Here is a 16,678-nt window from a genome sequence, read left to right as displayed (position 1 = left end):
CTCCTCACCTGCTCCAGCAGCACAGGCAGCACCCAAAAAGGGACATGGGGCTGGGTGCTCATGGGGGGGGGGGGGGGTTGGTGTTTATAGGGTGCAGCTGGGTCCCAGCAGCAGCAAATGGGACAGTGGGTGGGAGAGGGGGTGAGCTGGGGACACACACACGCGCACACGCACCAAAGGGCTCAGCCCCAGGTGGGCCAAATCCTGCAAATGCAATTAGTCCCAGGGGGTGGGGGGTGTTTTTAAGCCCATCAATGCCTGACCCCCCCTCCCGGGGTACAAGATGGTCCTCTGCTGGCTCTATTCTAGTGGTGACCAGTTTGCTCTGAGTGCTCCCAGTTATCCCACTGGAGGTGGCACTGAGGGAATCCCAGATCCTGCTGGATCCACCTGGGCACCCCCAACGCGGGTATTTAGCACCTATTTTTCCCCTGAAAAACCAAACCCACCAGGGGAAACATCCCCGGCAGGGGGGGCTCCCTGGGGGCTAAGGTGCCTGGAGACTGCAGCGGGGTGGGCAGGGTTGGGGTCTGCCATTGTGGGGGGGAGGTTTGGGTGCTCCCCCCCCTCGCCCGAATCTGGGGAGAAGATCTACCAGGGGAGCAGTTTTTCCACAGGGCAGCCCCCAAGCACACACCATGGCAGGTCTGTGCCTTCCTCTTTCCATCAATGGCAGCGTTGGAAGAGGGACAAGGGGGTGACAATCCATGAGCAGATAAGGAAACCTGCTCAGTGATGCTCATCCCGCGGGATAAGCGATAGCCAGCCAGCGGGCTTGGGGGGGGGATTCCCTTTCGGCGTTAAAGCCGTGTCCTGCTGCCACCCTTCCCACCGCGGTCCCCATCTCCCACCACCTTCAGCAGCAACGGAGCGTCATCATCCTCCTGCTTTAGTGTGGGCTCCCCCAGACCCTTTTGGGGGCCACAAGCTCCCTGTCAGGGGCCAAAAAGGGGTTCATGGAGGCCAGGGGGTGTCAGGGAGAGCGTGGCAGCACGGGGCCGGCGCAGACCCTGGGAGGGGGGTTGGACAGGGGCTGGTTTCAGCTCCTCTGGCCACACGTGGCCGCAGGACAAGGGATGCTGCGACCCCTCCTTATGCATGATGGGAAGATCCCAGCCCAGGGCCACCCCGCTCAGGCCACGCAGGTGCTTGGCTGCCCATCGCCCTTTATTGCTGCTGGCCAGAGATGCTTGCTCGCCTGCTCGGTGGCCGGGGTGGTGGGGCTTCGGTCGGGGACCCCCGGTCCTGCCTGGCTTCCGGGGTGCTGGATCCGTCCCACGAGGGCTGGAGGGGCACGAGGAGCCCCCGTGCCTGGGAGAGGCGGCCGTGGGAGGAGGCTGGCCTGTGCTCTGGCGAGGTGGGGATGCCTGGGGGCGAGGGGCAGGGGTTAGCCCCCCTGCAGCCCCTGGGGCAGGCACCGCCCATGGGCACCTGCCTGGCCAGAGACACCCAGCAACGGGGTCCTGGCCCCCACCCTGAAGCAGACAGGCTGTTGTCCCACAGTGGCCAGGACCACCCCGCCACGTCCCTCCACCTTGCTCTGGCTCCAACATGGGGATCGATTGCCCCATCTTCCCGTCCTCCCCCTCCATCCTGCTTCCACCCCACTCCACCCCAAACCCCCATCCCACCCTGCTTGCCCCCACCCACCAGGACACAGCAGGGTGCCCTCTCCCCCCACCCCGGTGCCCTGGCAGGGCCGTACCTGGCTGGCTGAGCGACGACGCAGTGCTCTGGGGCCGGGAGAGCAGGCGGCTGGTGTCCTTGGCATCCCACTGCCTCGGGGACAGCTTGGGCTTGGCCCTGGGGAAGTCTGGCAGGAGGGAGCAGAGGGAGCTGGGCTGGGGGGAGCCAGGGAGAACGCACGGAGGGGAAAGGGGGAAAACCTGGCACCCCGCGGGCACCCTGCCCACTCCACTGCCCAGTTCACCCCCGCCAGATCCCCTCCCCAAGCGTGGCCCAGCCGTACCCTCCTTGCCCACGAGCACAGGCAGCTGCCTGACCCGCCGGCCCCTGTAGATGTGGCCATCCTGGCCCGACAGCTCCGTCTCGTCGTGCTGGGAAGGAGAGAGGGGGTTGGCTGAAACACGGGGCCCAAATCAGCATGCCCAGGCAAACCCCCCCACCCAGCTCCCCCTGGGGAAACTGAGGCACGGATCCCCCCACCCCCACCCTGGATGCTCAGCATCACCCTCCCAGCCTCGCTTGCCCCCGCTGTATCCCTACCTTCGTCATCCTTACCTTGATGGGGAGCAGGGTGCGGGGCTGGAGCGGCCGCGGGGTGCTGGGCGGGTGGGGCTGGGGGTGCGGGCAGCGCTGCAGCGGGTGGGTGAGGGTGTGCCGGCCCCCGCATTGCCGCGGCACGCGGGGGTACCTGCACTCGCCCACCCGCTCCCTGTGGGACGGAGCACAGGGATGCTCAGCACCCGGCACCGTGGCACCCCGTGCTTCACCCTACTATGCCAGGGAGGGGGCTGCGGGTGCTCCCCGGTGGGGTATGTCCCTCCCGGGTGCCCTCCGACTGCTGAAGGAGACCCACGCCTGTCCAGCTGTGCTGGATCTGCTCTTTCCCCGTGGCCCTGGTGAGCTGCTCATGGCCATGGCAGGTCCCTGCACCCTACGCGAGGGACACCGGGAGGCAGGAGCTGGGCTGTCCCAGCTGCAGTGTTTAATTTCGGTGACTTGTTTCACAGGAGGCAGCTGACTCCCCAGTGAAGCCTGAGGTCAGGCTGAGACCAGACACAGCTCATCACATGTGGCTTCAGCACCACTGAGACACAGACCTGGGCTAGACAGGGCAGCGCAGGGAGGGCTGTAAAACGCCACAGACCGGGGACAAGCACAGCTGACCCCTCTGCAGCACATCTCTGCTCCCCTGCCCTGCCCAGGCCGCCCCTGCATCCCTTCAGCCCCACCCTGGGAAGGGCTCTCCCTCTCCAGGGCAGGGCCAACCTGCACCCCAGGGGCCGGGTCCCCGTGTCCCATACCTGTGGCTGTGCTGCGGTGTTTGCTCCAGCTCCACGACAGTATGGGAGCGCCCGGCAAGGTGGGGGGGGAGCGGTGGCCTGGATGGGATGGCCGCGATGTGCCTGGGGAGGGCAGGAGCCGTGGGTGGGTGACAGGGGACACACGACCCACCCCAGCTCGGGGCAGTGCCCCAAAACCCACAGGCTTGTACCCCATTGGCATCCCACTGCCCCCAGGGAGGGGCTCAGGAGGGCTGCACCCCCCCAGGCAGACACCCTAACCCCCGTGCCGGGCACAGCGGGGCACTGCCAGCACCCATCTCCCCTCCGAATCACCCACGCACCCCCCGATGCACCGGTGCCGGACGGTACTCACGGGCCAGGCGCCAGCATGCTGAGGGGCCGGTCGCAGGACAGGCAGTGGAAATGGGCCAGCAGCTGCCTGGCGGGGGGGGGAAAGGCCTGGGTGAGTTCCTGGGGGGGGATACAGCCCTGCCTGCACACAGGCAGGCAGCTGGCAGGCAGCAGCAAGGTGCTGGGCACTTCATTGTAATGAGTTATGGTATTTGCGGGGGGAACCGCAGGGTCTTGAGCCTGGCTTACCCCCCACCCCGCCCCAACAAGGTCACAACCCACCGGCTGACTACAAAATCAAGGGGCTACGATGGGGGAGAGCAGTTGGTTGTGGGCTCCCGCTTGGGAAAAAGCTCCACCTCATATTAGGCACCGGAGAATCCACTGAGGGGAGCACCCAAAAACCACCATTATGGGAACTACGCCCACAGGCACGCACAGCACCCCAGTCCCATGGGAACTGGGGGTACCAGCAAGGACAGAATGGGGCTGTTCCTGTACCTCTTGCTGGGGTACAAACGCCGGGCCTGGGGGATGCAGGATTCCCACATTTTTCAGGATGAGTTTTGTCACAGCTGCCCCGAGGACAGGGACACGCTCGCCTCGGTCCTGCGGGCACCTCCGAAACCTGGCAGCTGCCTGTGGCTGCCCAGGGCAGGCAGGGATGGGAGGCGAAGGGCGCAGGCACCCGTAGCTGCCATCCCAACCAGCCCTCACACCGGTTTCATCACTTCGTCAGCGCTAATTACCCCCCCGCCCCTCGCCAGGAGGGCAGGTCACAACCCAGCTCTGCGGCGCCGCGTGTCACAGCCCTGCCCAGGGGGACGAGTCGCCGTTCCCCACCCTTGCTCCAGAAAACCTTTGCACCCACATCCCAGTTTTGGTTCGGGAGGGCTCCATCCTGCAGGTCCCCCTCCTCGTGCCTCCTTTAACATCGGGAGCCTGCTACCGGTGGGAGCAGAAGCCATCGCCACCCCCATCGCACTCACTTCTTCATCCCAGCTGCATCGTCAGCCTCCGTCAGCGGCTCCTTCTCCTTGAGCTGCTCCAGGATGCTCCTCCAGTGCTCCTCCAGCTGCTGCCGGAAAGGCCCCAGCTCCAGGCGGTCCAGCTACGGACAGACACACACCCTCAGCCAGCTGCCCCGGGCTGGGACATCATGTTCCCCACGAAAAGCCAGGAGGGCGGATCCTCAGAGGGACGCTGCCGTAGGCTGCCAAGCCCCGAAGGTGCCAGTTTTGCGCAGCGGGGACGTGCCACCCCTCACCTTGGAGTCCATCTCTTCACTGAGCTGCCGCTGGACCTGGTGCCAGCCCTGCTCCTGCCCCGCCACCCGGCTCAGCGTCTCCTGCATCATCTCATTCAGCCGCTCCATGCTCGCCTCAAACTGGGTGCGACTCACTTTGCCGGCCAGGGCGGTTTTGTCTGCTTTCTAGCAGCGGGGAAAGGCAGGAGAGCAGTGAGGAAAGGATGGCGGGATGACGGGCAGGGCCAGCTCGTGGCAGGAGGACAGGGAGAAGTGGCTACGTGGCCCCACTCGCCCCATCACCCCCGTGGGGTTGGTCACACCAGCTGAAGGGACCCAGGGGAAGACAGAGGCACCTGGGGAAGGAGCCACAGCCAGTCTGGAAATCCTCCCTCCCCCAGGCCAGTTCTGCCACTGAGCCCCCAAGGCACAAGGGGTGTTTGTCACCCTGCCCAGCACCCCCTTGGGTGGTGCCAGGACCCCCCAAGGCCATACCACATCAATCCCCAGCACCAGGTCTTCCTTGTTCGCTTTCTCCTTCTCCAGCCTCTCCAGGGACCGGAACAGAGCCTTCCAACACAGAAAAGCATCCCATGGCACCGCGGCAGGGTTGGAGCTGCCTCCTGGCCAGCTGAGCAACCCCCGCTCCCCCCACCTCACCCAAACCTCCAGGAAAGGTACATTGAACCTCCACAGGGCTGCAAGGTTTGGGGGGGTGCAGACAAATCCCTTGTGGTCCCCAGCCTGGGGTCTGCCTGGAGGATGCTCTGACCCCGAGGGGGTTTCAGCCACCTACCTCCATATCTTTCTCCTTCTGGTGATGGTCATTCAGGAGGTTCCCGGTGACAGAGTTGAGCTTCTCGTAGTCCCCTTGCACCTGCGTGACGGTGGCCTGGATGTGCTTCAGCAGCTTCAGCAGCTCCTCGTCCTGCTTCAGGGAGGAAGATGACAAGGCGGTGCCGTGCAAGGGGGGGGCTGGCTGCCCCCGTGGGGACAGACCCGGCTTACTTGCCCGGTGGCCATGGGCTCTCAGTGCCAACAGGACATTTGCATCAAGGCTTTAAATTCCTTCCGTGCTGCTCACTTGTACGAACCAATCTGGGAGGCGGTGAGGGGCTCCTCCACATTACAGCGAAGCACAACCAGCTGGGGGGGTGCTGGCAACCTCCCAAGCCCCCCATGCCGGCATCTCCTTACCTGGCTCCTCCCTGGCAGCCGTCTTACCACCTTGCCCACTGCCTGCTGCGACATGAAATTGTCCACCACCTCCTGGAGCTTCTCGTAGCACTGCAGGAGCTGCCCCACCTGCTTGCGGATGTCCCCGCTGCAGGCGGGGCACGCTGCCTGCGCCTCTGCCTGCTCCTGCCCTGTGCTCGCCACCATCGCCCTCGGCTCGCCCAGCTGCAGGAAGGGGAGAAGGAGTCGGCTCTGAGATGAGGTGGATGCAGTCAACAAATCCGGGTGCTGTGGAGGCTCGATGGCCCCAGCCAGCCAGGGGATGTGGCTGGAAACCCCTCCAGGACCACCCCACCGAGCTGTGGCGGTGGGAGCGCTGCCCCTGGACCTCACCTGCTCCTGCAGCTCGTCAGCCGTCTTGGCCACCAACCGCTCCAGCGTGGCCTTGGTCATCTCCTGCTGCTCTTCCAGCTCCTTCAGCTTATACCTCATCTCCTGCAGCGTGGACCTGCTCAGTGAGACAGGGGCACAGGCAGGCTTAGCCTCCACAGGGCCGCTCAGGGGGTGTCCCTTGTCCCCCCGGGCTCCTCCTGCAGGGTAGGAAACCCTGTCCGTCCTTTTACCCCAGTTGCAGGGTGATCTGGTCGCTGACATCCCCTTTCCAGTTGGCTCCAGCTACCTCCAGCTTTCCGACGGCATCTTCCAGCTGCCTGATCTGGGAAAGGCAGTGGTGGATGAGTCAGGGCACAGCCCCCTCTGTTGTCCCAGCCCAGGGGCCCTTCAGCTGCCTCCTCCCTGCCCAACTCCCCCCTGGCATCCCCGCAGCCCCCCCAGGGACTGCTGCCAGCTCACCTTCCCATTCTCGCCCTGCAGGTCACTGGTCAGGCCCTGCAGCGAGGACACCCGGCCCTGGAGGTCGGCCAGGACGCTGGTGATGCTCTCCTTGTCTAGATGTGGTCCGAGGGGACATGCTGTCAGTGAGAGGGGGTCTCGCCCTTGAGGCCAGGCTCTGAGCACAATGAGCCCCCAGCCCAGGGTGTCCCCATGCCAAACACCCCCCTGCCAGCCCCCCCAGGGGCTCCTACCTCCCTCCGAGAAGAGCAGGCGCAGCTTCTCAAGCTCGGCGTGGTCTGGCTTGCTGGCTTCCAGCTGGGCCACCTGCTCCTTCAGGCTGGCACAGGGGTGGCTGAGCTGCCCGATCTGGCAGAGAGCCTCCACCGTTTCGGTGCTGGCGATCCCTGGCTGCACCCCTGGGGTGGTGGTTTGGGTGCTGGGGGTACTTGGCTGCACCCCTGGGGTAGCGCTCTGGGTGTCAGAGGCCCCTGGCTGTGCCCCTGGGGTGGAGGTCTGGCTGTCAGGGGCCCCTGACTCTGTCCCCAGCGTAGTGGTCTTGATGCCAGGGGATCCTGTCTGTGTCTCCAGGGTGGTGGCACGGGCATCACAAGTCTTTGCCTCATCTGAGGAAGCACCTGCCCCCTTCTCAGGGGCCACTGGTGCTCTCTGCGTCCCCGGGGAGCCAGGCTGTGTCTGCGGAGTCCCCTTGCTGGTCCCTTTGCTGGTCCTGGGTGCAGGCTGTGGCCCTGGTCCCTTCAGTCCCAGCGCTGAGCTTGCCCCATGCGGGGCGTCCATGTCTGCAGTGGGGGGCTCGGCGGGGGCAGCCTGGCCCTCACTGCCATCCTGCGAAGAGGAGGCAAAGGGGAGCAGGTTTATGGGCGGAAGTGCAGCGGCAAGGGCCACCCGCCCTGTCCTCAAACCCCCCAGCTCACGGAGCCAAACTCAAGTACCCCAAAGGCAGAGACTGCCCAACCCACAGGGACCCCCGGGCGCCCCAGCCGCACGGCCCCTCCCCAGTCCCTTTAGTCCTTTGGCCACCTCTGTGCCTGCAGAGTCATTTCAGCAGCCGATCCTGGAGATCAGCAAACCCCCTGCCGATGCCACCTGACACAACAGCAAGGCATTCTTCTCTCCAGCAATGGGATTCTGTACTCCAGAGCTGCTGGACCAGACCCGCTTCCCAGCCTAATGGGCTGCGCCTTCATTTCAGGAGCAGCAGCCCCAGGTAGGATTTGGAAACCATCTCATGGTGCAGAATGCTGGGGTTTGCCCCAAAATGTCCCTCCGCTGCCCCCGGCTCCCACCTACCAGCCCCAGAGAGACCAGGAGGGCAGGGAGCCGTGGTCCTGCCCAACGTTGAGCAAGGACAGGGGGCTGGGCGGTCACCCCAAGGGTTTCGGGCGCTCCCTTGCCCCACGGAGGGGCTGTTGGGGGCTGTCGGTGGCACAGACGATGAGGACGATGAGGAGGTCTCTGTTGGGGCAGCCGAGGAGCTGCCCTGGCTCTGCTGGTGCCAGGTCCTGCCTCCCGGCGGGATGCACAGGGAAGAGAAGTGCTGAGCAAACCTCCGCCGAGGCCCCGGGGGCTGCGGTCCTGCTGAGTCCCACTCCCATAGCCGGGATGCCCCAGCACTCACCACCGACAGACCTCGGCCTTCTCGTCCTCCTACTCCTCCTCCTTCTCCTCCTCCTGCTTTGCTGCCCACCAGGCAATCCTCCAGCACCTCCCAGCGCACCATGTTGCTCACCTCCTCCGGGGCTGGGTAGAGGCTCAGCCTTTCCTTCAGCTTTTTCTGGGGAGAAAAGGGATTAGGGGGTCAACCCTGGCCACGGAGCCGGGTGAGATGGCACCCACAGGAGCACTGACCCCCTCCAGCATCGCTGCCCAGCCCTGCTGGGACCGTGCCCTGCCACGGAGGGACTGGGTGCACCGGTGCCCCGGGCATGCAGCCGCCTCCTTCCCGGAGCAGGATCCGGGCGTGCGCGCGGCCCTACCATGTCACTGTCCGACGCCGTCTGGTCACGGAGGGCCGGCAGCTGGCCGGCAGCGTCCTGGAGATTCCCCTGGAGCGGGACAAGGAGAGGGATGGCAGCCCAGACACAGGAGCAGGATTGAAAAGGAGCATCCGAAAATTAACTTGGGCACAGGACAGAGGGATGCCAGGCAGGGTTGTGGCTGTGTTGCATGGGTAGATCTTTATCTCCTCTCCTTCTTAGCACCCATGTTTCTTTCTTTACAGCTGCTTAGTTAAAAAATGTCTTAGCGTCACTTTGGTTGGTGCATGCAGTTACCTCTTCAGCCTTGGGACACCCTTCCTGCTCTTCCCTCCTGGCACCCTTCACGCCGGGTGACACCCAGGGCCGTGGGGCAGGGGTGGCAGGGTGACACAGAGGCAGGGAGGGGGGTGAGGGCCCAGCTGCCTCCTGGGGACACCGGCAGCAGCTCACCATGCCAAGCGTCTCGCGGATCATCCGAATGTCCTCCTCCATGCGGGACTGCGCCGCCTTCATCCCGCCGATCTCCTCGAGGAGATCCTGGGAGAGAGCCACGGCCTGAGAGAGGGCAGTGGCGGGGGTGAGTCCCGGGGGCACTGCGGGCAGCACTTACCATTCATCACACCTTCAGCAGCCAAGAAGGGGCAGCAGCTCCCCAGAGACCCCCCCCCCCCCCCCAACCCTGCCCCGGGGGGGGCCCACTGCACAGCCCAAGTAAGCGGGGACAGATCCAGCCCTGCCCCCCCACACCGGGCTCTGGGCAAGACTACTGAAGCCGATCCAAAGGGCAAAGAGCTGCTGCCACCCTCTCAACCACAGCCTGGCCCGCGAGGGCAGCGGCAACCGCGGCTAACGAAGCGGGGAGCGATCAAGCAGGGGCCTGCCCCGAGGAGGGTGAGCTCAGCCACCCGGGGAAACCCTCCCTGCTGCCTTCTCCCTACATGTCCCAGCCCCAGCAGGATCCGGCCCTGCAGCACCCAAGGTGACCGTTTCCTTGAACCTGAGCTTATTTCTTCCCACTGGGGATGCTCGCAGCCCCAAACGGCTCAGCGTTGTGCAGGATGAGGCCCCTCTCCGGTCCCCACCAGGGCTGGGTCTAGCCCTCGGGCAAGCCAAGGGGATTTGGGCTGGGAGATGAGGCCCATGAGGTGCTGATGGAGCCTCTCAGCTGCCTGAGGAGCGGGTGCCGTACCTGGCTGTGGCTCAGGAGTGGGGAAGGGAGGGATGGAGAGTGGTAGGGCTGGATCTCCACAGGTGCTGAGCCTCTGGCTGCTGGAGCCGAGGGCACCGGGTGCTCTACTGGACCCACGACTTGCTGATGGCAACTTGGGGAGAACCCAGAGCAACTGGAGCAGCATTTCAGCCCCAGCTCTTTCTCCCCAAAACTCCATCCCTTTCCCACAGTGTAAGCCCCACATACCACCTCGAGCTCAGGCTTAAACCAGACCTAAGGGCACCACAATGGTGGTGCAGACCCCAGAGGAGGGGGTGTCTCACGGGGGGGCACCCAGGGAACGGGGAAGAGCCTCTACCTTGGAGATGCTGCTCTCATTCTCTTCAATCTTTATCTTCATCTGCCCCACGTCAGCAGCCACGGAGGCGTCCTGGGGAGTGCTCACGGTCCCCTGCAGCGGGTCCTTCGCGGGGGTGAGCGACTCTGTGCCTGGGCCTCCGCCCTGTCCCCCTTCTTCTCTGGGGGGTGCCTCGGGGGGCTGGTCCCGCCCCAGGAGGGGGGTCGGGCTGTGCCCTCGCCCCAGGGCAGGCAGGTCCTGCAGGCCCAGGTGCCTGAGCACGGCCTGCAGCAGGCTGTGCAGCGCCGTGAAGTTGACAGCCCCGACCTGGGGCGTCCCGATGGCGACGTCCAGCAGCTGGGACAGGCTGAGTGCGGCCATGGCTGCTGCCCTGCCCGAAAACACAGAGCCTGAGCGGGGGGGACACGACAGCACCCCTTTTGCCTGGAGGGGACCTGGGCGGCTGGGAGGGATGGGCAGCCGCCCTCCTCCTCCTCACCACAGAAAGTGGTCGAAGCGGCGGGGGGGCGGGTGACACGGTGACCCCCCGAGGGCAGGGCTGTCTGGGGGAGAGGGAGGGGTGTCTCCTTCCCCGGCCACCCCCAGCCTCATACCCAGCTCTGCCTGCCCCTGCCCCTGCCCCCCGCCTCACTTTCTCACCAGCCCCCCGGGCGCCCCGGGCCCCCCAGTCCCCCCAGTCCCCCCAGTCCCCCCAGTCCCCCTCTCCCGAGCCCGCACCCCCAACCTTACTCGTCCGTCCCCGCCGCCGCTCTGCTCTCCCCTAGCCCCGCCCCTCACCCTGAGCCCGCCCCTTCCCTTTCCTCATTGGCCACCACCCGCCGCTGCCCGCTGCCCATTGGCCGAGCCCGCTGCCCACGTGCCCGTGTTTACAGGGCGGGATAACGCAGCGCCTCCCGTTGCCAGGCGACGCGGCGGCCCCGGCGGCGGGCCGGGCCCAGGCTCCCCGCTGCCTTTGCCACTGTGACGACACAAAATACAACTGGTGACGTCGAATATTTTGACGCAGCTCCCTGCAGCCCGTGGCTGCGCCGCGCACAGAGACCATCCTGCCCGTCCGGCACCCTGCTCCCCCCTGAAACTCTCCCAGACAAGCCCAGTCCCGGCAAGGAAGCACCTCCATTGAGTTATTGGCTGAGGTGTCAAAAGCATGACAGATTTTACCCTCTCCCTCAGACGTGGCAATGGTGGAAGGCTGCTGCTGACTGCATCAACACACAGATTTCTCGCACCTTGCACCGAAGCAAAGAGCCGCGAGAGCGGGGAAAAAAAGAAACGCAGCTAAACACAGGCATCCAGACAGCCCCAGGAAGTATTCAAACACTGGGAAAAATCTTCGAGCCCGAGTGATCCATCAAAGTGCTGCTTGTAGTATCTGCAGCTTGGGGGGGGCGGGGGGGAATAAAGAAAAAAGAGAAAAAAACCCAGAGCAACCACAATTTTTATAAAACAAGACTATCAGAGAACCCTGAGGAGTGGGGGGGAAGCAAGTTCATCAGCCAAACAGTCTGTCCTGCACTTTTATTTCGCTGCGAGTACCACATGGTGAAGGCGAGATGATCACTGGCAGGAAGAAACAGCATTCCCAGGTGCAGAAGCCTGCTGCTTTAATTAAGCTGTTATAAATTGGGGAAAATCACTTTCAGAAGCCAAATCAAGTGACTTATAAAATTTATTAATTCAGCAAGCGCTTGAGCAAGTAAAGCAGCGCTGGGCGGCCGGGGAGTCGCTGCTCCGCCAACGGCGCGCGCCCCTCCTCTTTGGCAGTCTCTTGTTAGAATCTTCAGGTTCTGGGCTGACGGGGCCTTTTTGGTTTCAGCTGCGGCTGCGCCTTTTGTTGCTAGGGGGGTCGTCGTCTTCCTCTGCGTTATCTTCTGCTGACCCTCTCGGGTTTGGCCCTTACATGGCACAGCTCATGTCTGTGCCTACTTCACAGGATCTCGCTAATCGCAGACTTGGCGTAAATCCCATCAGACAAAATTCACATTTTTGAGGGAAAAAACGCTTAAAACTCGTGGTTTTTTTTGGGAAAATTGCTTAGTATTCTTTTTGAGGGAAAAAACATTTAAAATTCACATTTTTGAGGCAAAAAACGCTTAAAATTGTTCTTTTTGAGGCAAAACCACTTCAAATCCGCATTTTTGGAGAAAACCGCTTCAAATCTGCATTTTTGAGGGAAAAAACACTTAAAACTTGTGGGTTTTTTTGGGAAAATCACTTAAGATCATTCTTTTTGAGGGAAAAACCGCTTAAAACTCATGTTTTTTGAGGGGAAAACCGCTTAAGATTGTTCTTTTTGAGGCAAAACCCGCTTCAAATTCGTGTTTTTGAGAGAAAAACCACTTCAAATCCACATTTTTGAGGCAAAACCTGCTTGAAATCCAGGTTTTTGAGGGAAAAAACGCTTTAAACTCGTGTTTTTTGAGGGAAAAAACCACTTAAGATCGTGTTTTTTGAGGCAAAAATCGCTTCAAATCCGCATTTTTGGACAAAACAGCTTCAAATAGACATTTTTGAGGGAAAAACCACTTAAAATTCGCATTTTTGAGGGAAAAAACACTTCAAATTCACATTTTTGAGGGAAAAACCGCTTAAAATTGTTCTTTTTGAGGCAAAACTGCTTCAAATCCGCATTTTTGCACAAAACCGCTTCAAACCCGCATTTTTGAGGCAAAAACCACTCCAGCTCGTTCTTTTTGAAGCCAAACCCCCCCAAATCCCCATTTTTGACACCAACCCCCCCCTCTCCCCCCCTTCCCCCCCCCCCAGGCCCCCCGTCCCCACCAAATTCGACTTCGACGACGAACCTGTCGCGCCCAACCGCTCCCTCATCGACCGCCGCCGCGCGCCAGGTACCACCCCCCAAAACCCCCTTTTTTCCCCCTTTCCAACCCCAAAACGAACTCCCATTTAAAAAAATAACAATTTTGAAGCAAATTTACCCAAATTCCGCCCCCCCGCAGGGCCCCCCACGCACGGGCAGAAGCGGGAAGCGCGATTGGACAAAGTTTTATCGGACATGAAGCGCCACAAAAAATTGGAAGAACAAATCCTGCGCACGGGGAGGGACCTTTTCCCGCTGGAAGGAGACGACCCCCCCCCCCTCCAAAACGCCCCCCCGTTTTTTTTCTTCGTCAACGCAAGTATTAAAACTCACCCAAAACGCCAAAAAAACGGTTTAAAAAGCGCCTTTTTGGGGTTTTTTTAGTCGCTGTCACCATCGGAGCTGATGACGCCGCGAAGGCGCGACCGGTCCACTGGAGGGGGGGGTGGGGGGGACCCCCCTGTTTTTTTGGGGGGGCTCCAAGGGCGGCGTCTGCGGGGGCGGCCTGTGGGGATAAAGCACGAGGTTTTGGGGTGTCCGGGGGGGGGGTTTGGGGGGTTTTAGGGGTTTTTGGGGGGTTACCGGGGGTGGGGAGGATGTTGGTGACGTCCAGCGCCGCCAGCTCGGCCGCTTCCTCCCGGCGGCGCTTGAGGCGGCGGCAGCGAGCCAGGGAGGGGGGGGACACCCCCAAATTAATGAACCCCCCAAATTAATTAACCCCAAAATTAACCGCCCGCACCCCAAATTCTCCACCTAAAGCCCCCCAAGTCCCTCTGAGCGCCCCCAAATGCACCCCCTGCCCCCCAAAATTCACCCCCAAACCCCCCTTTTGTCCCCCAAAATGCCCCCCCGCACCCCCAAAACCCCCCTTTGTCCCCCACCCCCCCCGCACCCCAAATTCTCCACCTAAAGCCCCCCCAGCCCCCCCAAAACCCCCCTCCCACACCCACCCAGCCCCCTCCCGCACCCCCAACCTCCCCCCTTTGTCCCCCCCAAACCCCCCGGCACCCCAAAACCCCCTTTTTTCCCCCCAAGTCCCCCCTGCACCCCAAATTCTCCACCTAAAGCCCCCCCAAAGTCCCTCTGAGCCCCCCAAAACCCCCCTCCCACACCCCCCCAGGGGGAGGAGCAGGGGCCACGCCTGCTCCCAATGGCATCAGGGGGCCGGGGCAGAGAGGAGGAAGCTGCGTGTCCAGAGAAGCCTGTGGCTAGCAAGTGCTGCTGTGGGAGCTCTGTCCCCTGGGCGGCACAAGGAGCTTCTCCCCGGGTGCCCGGCAGGTGCAGGCGCTGGAGCTGGCACGGGCACAGGACAAACTCTTGATGGAGAGCCTCCAGCAGCGGCACCAGGAGGACCTGGATCTCCTCCAGAGCACCCACAGGTACCCACAGGCGAGAGCACGTGCTCCCCTCCTCTGCCAGGGCCTTGCCTACAGCCCTGTCCCTCTCCCCGGGGCGGGGAGCGCTGGGGTGCTGCCCAGATCCATCCCTGGGGCGGGCAGGCCCAGAGCCGTGTGGGTGTGGAGCTGGTGGGGGCAGAGAGGAGCCCCATAGGTGAGCCAAGGTGGGGGTCCGCTCTCACCAACACCGTCCCGTGGGGCAGAAGGAGGAGGAGCCGGTCCCAGGGCCAGCACATCCCCAGCCAGGGCTCAGGCTGCGCAGAGTCGCGTGTTTCCCCGCGCCCCCAGCGCCGCCGCTCTGCTCCGAAATCCCCGCGTGCGCTGTGGGTGGAGAGGGCCGGCTACTGCCCTGAAAGTAACACTTCTTCCTGGCCGTGACCTCTGCGGGCAGGAGCCAGGTGAAGGTGCTGGAGGAGACCTGCAGGCAGCGGGAGCAGAGGCTGAGGCAGGAGAAGGAGCAGCTGGCGGCTCAACTCCTGTCGCAGAGGCAGGAGGCAGAGCAGGCGGGGGCAGAGCTGGAGCAGCGGAGCGCGCTGGAGCTGGAGCGGCTGCGAGAGCTGCAGAGGTGAGAGCGGCCCGAGCGGCGCACGCATGGGGCTGGTGCTCCTGGTTGTGGCAGAGGAATTGGGGAGTGGTTTGGGGACACGGTGCCAGGAGAAAGGAGACTCCAGAAGCACTGGGCTGTGGGCAGTTGGGCGGCGTTTGGAATGGGGATTTGCTTTGTAGCCGGACAGAGGGAGATGTGGCTGGAGACGTCCTTTCCGAGTGAATGCACTGTATCTTGAAAGATGCTGAGCCCGGTGTTTTATCTCCCCCAAAGCCCTGTTGTCCAGGTCGGTGAGTCAGTGATGTCCACACACTGGGGGTCAATGAGAAATCAGTTTCTGGTGGAGAAGCCCGTCCCCCCCAGCTGTGGTCCGTGCCCAATGCGGATGCCTGTCAGTGGATGCCCCGGGACAGAGCCCCGTGCCAGCTCAGCTCCTGGGACCTGGTTCTCTGGCCCTTGACCAAGCCTCGTCCCCGCTGCCCGTCCTGGGGAGCCCCGGTTTGTAACAGCCCGTGGTGGGCTCCTTCCCCGTGTCCTGCAGGGTGTCTGTGCAGGAGCTCCGTAGAGAGCACGAGGAGCAGCTCCAGCGGCTGAAGTGGCTGAAGGACCAGGAGGTCGATGCGGTGACCAGCGCCACTTCACACACCAGGTACCGATGGCCGGCGTCGCGTCCCCGCGTTGGTCCCTGGCCACGGTGTTCCCTGTCCTCCGCGGAAGCGGCCTCGCACCGTGGCACCAGAGGCCGTCCCCTCTCCCAGCCCCTGCCTCCAGGGACGCTGAGCTCTACCGATGCAGGAATACTGCTCTGCTCTGCCCCAGAGAGGTTCAGGGCAGGGCTGCCCAGCTTTTGGCCCACCACACGTCCCCCTGCCCATCGCAGGGAGATGAAGTGTGTCCCCCCGGGGTGACCCTCCCCTCGCTGCTCTCTGCAGGACTCTGAACGGCGTCATCGAGCGGATGGAGAAGTTCTCCAGCGACCTGTGTGACGTCTTGCACAGGGTGGAGGCCACGCACCGCAGCACCTCCCGGGAGCTGGCCGTGGGGGTGCAGATGCAGGAGAAGCAGCTCAAGGGTACGTCTGCCGTTCGTCTGCGCCGAAATGGCCGCGGGGTCCCCGCCGGGGCTGGGGACACCCAGGAAACAGGGAGAAGGTGCTCTGAGTTGGCCAGAGGCTGGGAGCCAAGGCTGGCAGAGCCTTACCTGCCTCGGTCTCTGGGCATCTCGGGGTCTTTCCTTTCCCTAACAGTGTCCTGGGGGAGGTGCAGAAGGTGCTGAGCACAAACACGTGCAGTTTTTCTGTGAATCTGGGGTGGCAGAGGGGGGCTTCCCTCTTCATGCTGCTCATGGCCCCACTGCTGCCTCTCCCCAGTGCTCCAGGACAGGCTGTCCCAGCAGCAGAGGGACGCAGAGGAGGAGCGGCGCCGATTCCAGGAGGTGGTGGCCAAAATGGAGGCCAGGCTGGATGAGCAGATTCGGCTGCTGGAGCAGGTGAGCCCAGCCTGTGTCCTCTGCCCGGCTCAGCCCTCCTGTCTGGGGATGGGGAGTAGGTCTCACCCACTGGTGGTCCCTGGCCTGGAGCCTGCAAATGGCATCTGTGTCTCCTCTGTGTCTGAACCCAGGAGCGACAGAGGGCATTGGCAGAGCACTCCAGAGCAGAATCGCTGCAGCACTCGCTGGAGGAGGAGCGGCGAGTGGTGACACAGCAGCTCTTCGTGGAGCGAGCGGAGCTGGAGAGGGTGAAGGTGAGGTGGGGCGGAGATCTCCAGGTGCTTTTCACACGTCCTGTGAGTGTGAGCAGGGCTGAGCAAGGA

General features: G+C 63.2%; 5 protein-coding genes across 8 annotated transcripts; 2 read left to right on the top strand and 3 right to left on the bottom strand.

The window, feature by feature from the left end:
- Positions 1-1,149: 1,149 nt before the first annotated feature.
- LOC141933200 (glutamine-rich protein 2-like) lies at positions 1,150-5,491 on the bottom strand. Its single transcript, XM_074847651.1, has 10 exons — positions 5,363-5,491; positions 5,062-5,136; positions 4,588-4,752; positions 4,310-4,431; positions 3,343-3,408; positions 2,988-3,089; positions 2,242-2,395; positions 1,970-2,057; positions 1,706-1,813; positions 1,150-1,367 (listed from the first exon to the last, which is right to left on the bottom strand). Exons 1-10 carry the CDS (start codon positions 5,366-5,368, stop codon positions 1,168-1,170), a joined length of 1,086 nt encoding a protein of 361 aa, XP_074703752.1. The 5' UTR covers positions 5,369-5,491; the 3' UTR covers positions 1,150-1,167.
- Positions 5,492-5,641: 150 nt separating this feature from the next.
- Positions 5,642-7,414, bottom strand: LOC141933199 (uncharacterized). 4 transcript variants are annotated; one of them, XM_074847650.1, is made up of 5 exons: positions 6,828-7,414; positions 6,595-6,713; positions 6,366-6,457; positions 6,136-6,250; positions 5,642-5,967 (listed from the first exon to the last, which is right to left on the bottom strand). In XM_074847650.1, the coding sequence occupies exons 1-5, from the start codon at positions 7,369-7,371 to the stop codon at positions 5,647-5,649; spliced, it is 1,191 nt and encodes a 396-aa protein (XP_074703751.1). In that variant the 5' UTR covers positions 7,372-7,414; the 3' UTR covers positions 5,642-5,646. The 4 variants fall into 4 exon arrangements, with proteins under 4 accessions (XP_074703751.1, XP_074703750.1, XP_074703748.1 ...); XM_074847649.1 differs by having other exon boundaries at positions 5,642-6,250; positions 6,828-6,980; positions 7,023-7,414; XM_074847647.1 differs by having other exon boundaries at positions 5,642-6,250.
- A 363-nt stretch (positions 7,415-7,777) lies between these two features.
- On the bottom strand, positions 7,778-10,572 carry LOC141932968 (uncharacterized). Its single transcript, XM_074847220.1, has 4 exons — positions 10,103-10,572; positions 9,024-9,128; positions 8,571-8,639; positions 7,778-8,368 (listed from the first exon to the last, which is right to left on the bottom strand). The coding sequence occupies exons 1-4, from the start codon at positions 10,460-10,462 to the stop codon at positions 7,778-7,780; spliced, it is 1,125 nt and encodes a 374-aa protein (XP_074703321.1). The 5' UTR covers positions 10,463-10,572.
- Positions 10,573-12,866: 2,294 nt separating this feature from the next.
- Positions 12,867-13,428, top strand: PAGR1 (PAXIP1 associated glutamate rich protein 1; the record flags this gene model as incomplete). Its single annotated transcript, XM_074847219.1, has 2 exons — positions 12,867-12,951; positions 13,063-13,428. Coding segments are annotated over 2 exons (330 nt in total), but the record flags the coding sequence as incomplete, so codon positions are not given.
- Positions 13,429-14,044: 616 nt separating this feature from the next.
- Positions 14,045-16,671, top strand: LOC141932966 (fas-binding factor 1 homolog). Its single transcript, XM_074847218.1, has 7 exons — positions 14,045-14,302; positions 14,712-14,885; positions 15,409-15,516; positions 15,800-15,939; positions 16,237-16,355; positions 16,487-16,609; positions 16,666-16,671. Exons 1-7 carry the CDS (start codon positions 14,244-14,246, stop codon positions 16,669-16,671), a joined length of 729 nt encoding a protein of 242 aa, XP_074703319.1. The 5' UTR covers positions 14,045-14,243.
- The last annotated feature ends 7 nt before the right edge of the window (positions 16,672-16,678 follow it).

Source organism: Strix aluco, chromosome 21, assembly GCF_031877795.1.
Source record: "Strix aluco isolate bStrAlu1 chromosome 21, bStrAlu1.hap1, whole genome shotgun sequence".
NCBI lineage: Eukaryota > Metazoa > Chordata > Aves > Strigiformes > Strigidae > Strix > Strix aluco.
The sequence above is the reverse complement of the archived record's forward strand: the minus strand, read 5'-3'. Positions and strand labels throughout refer to the sequence as shown.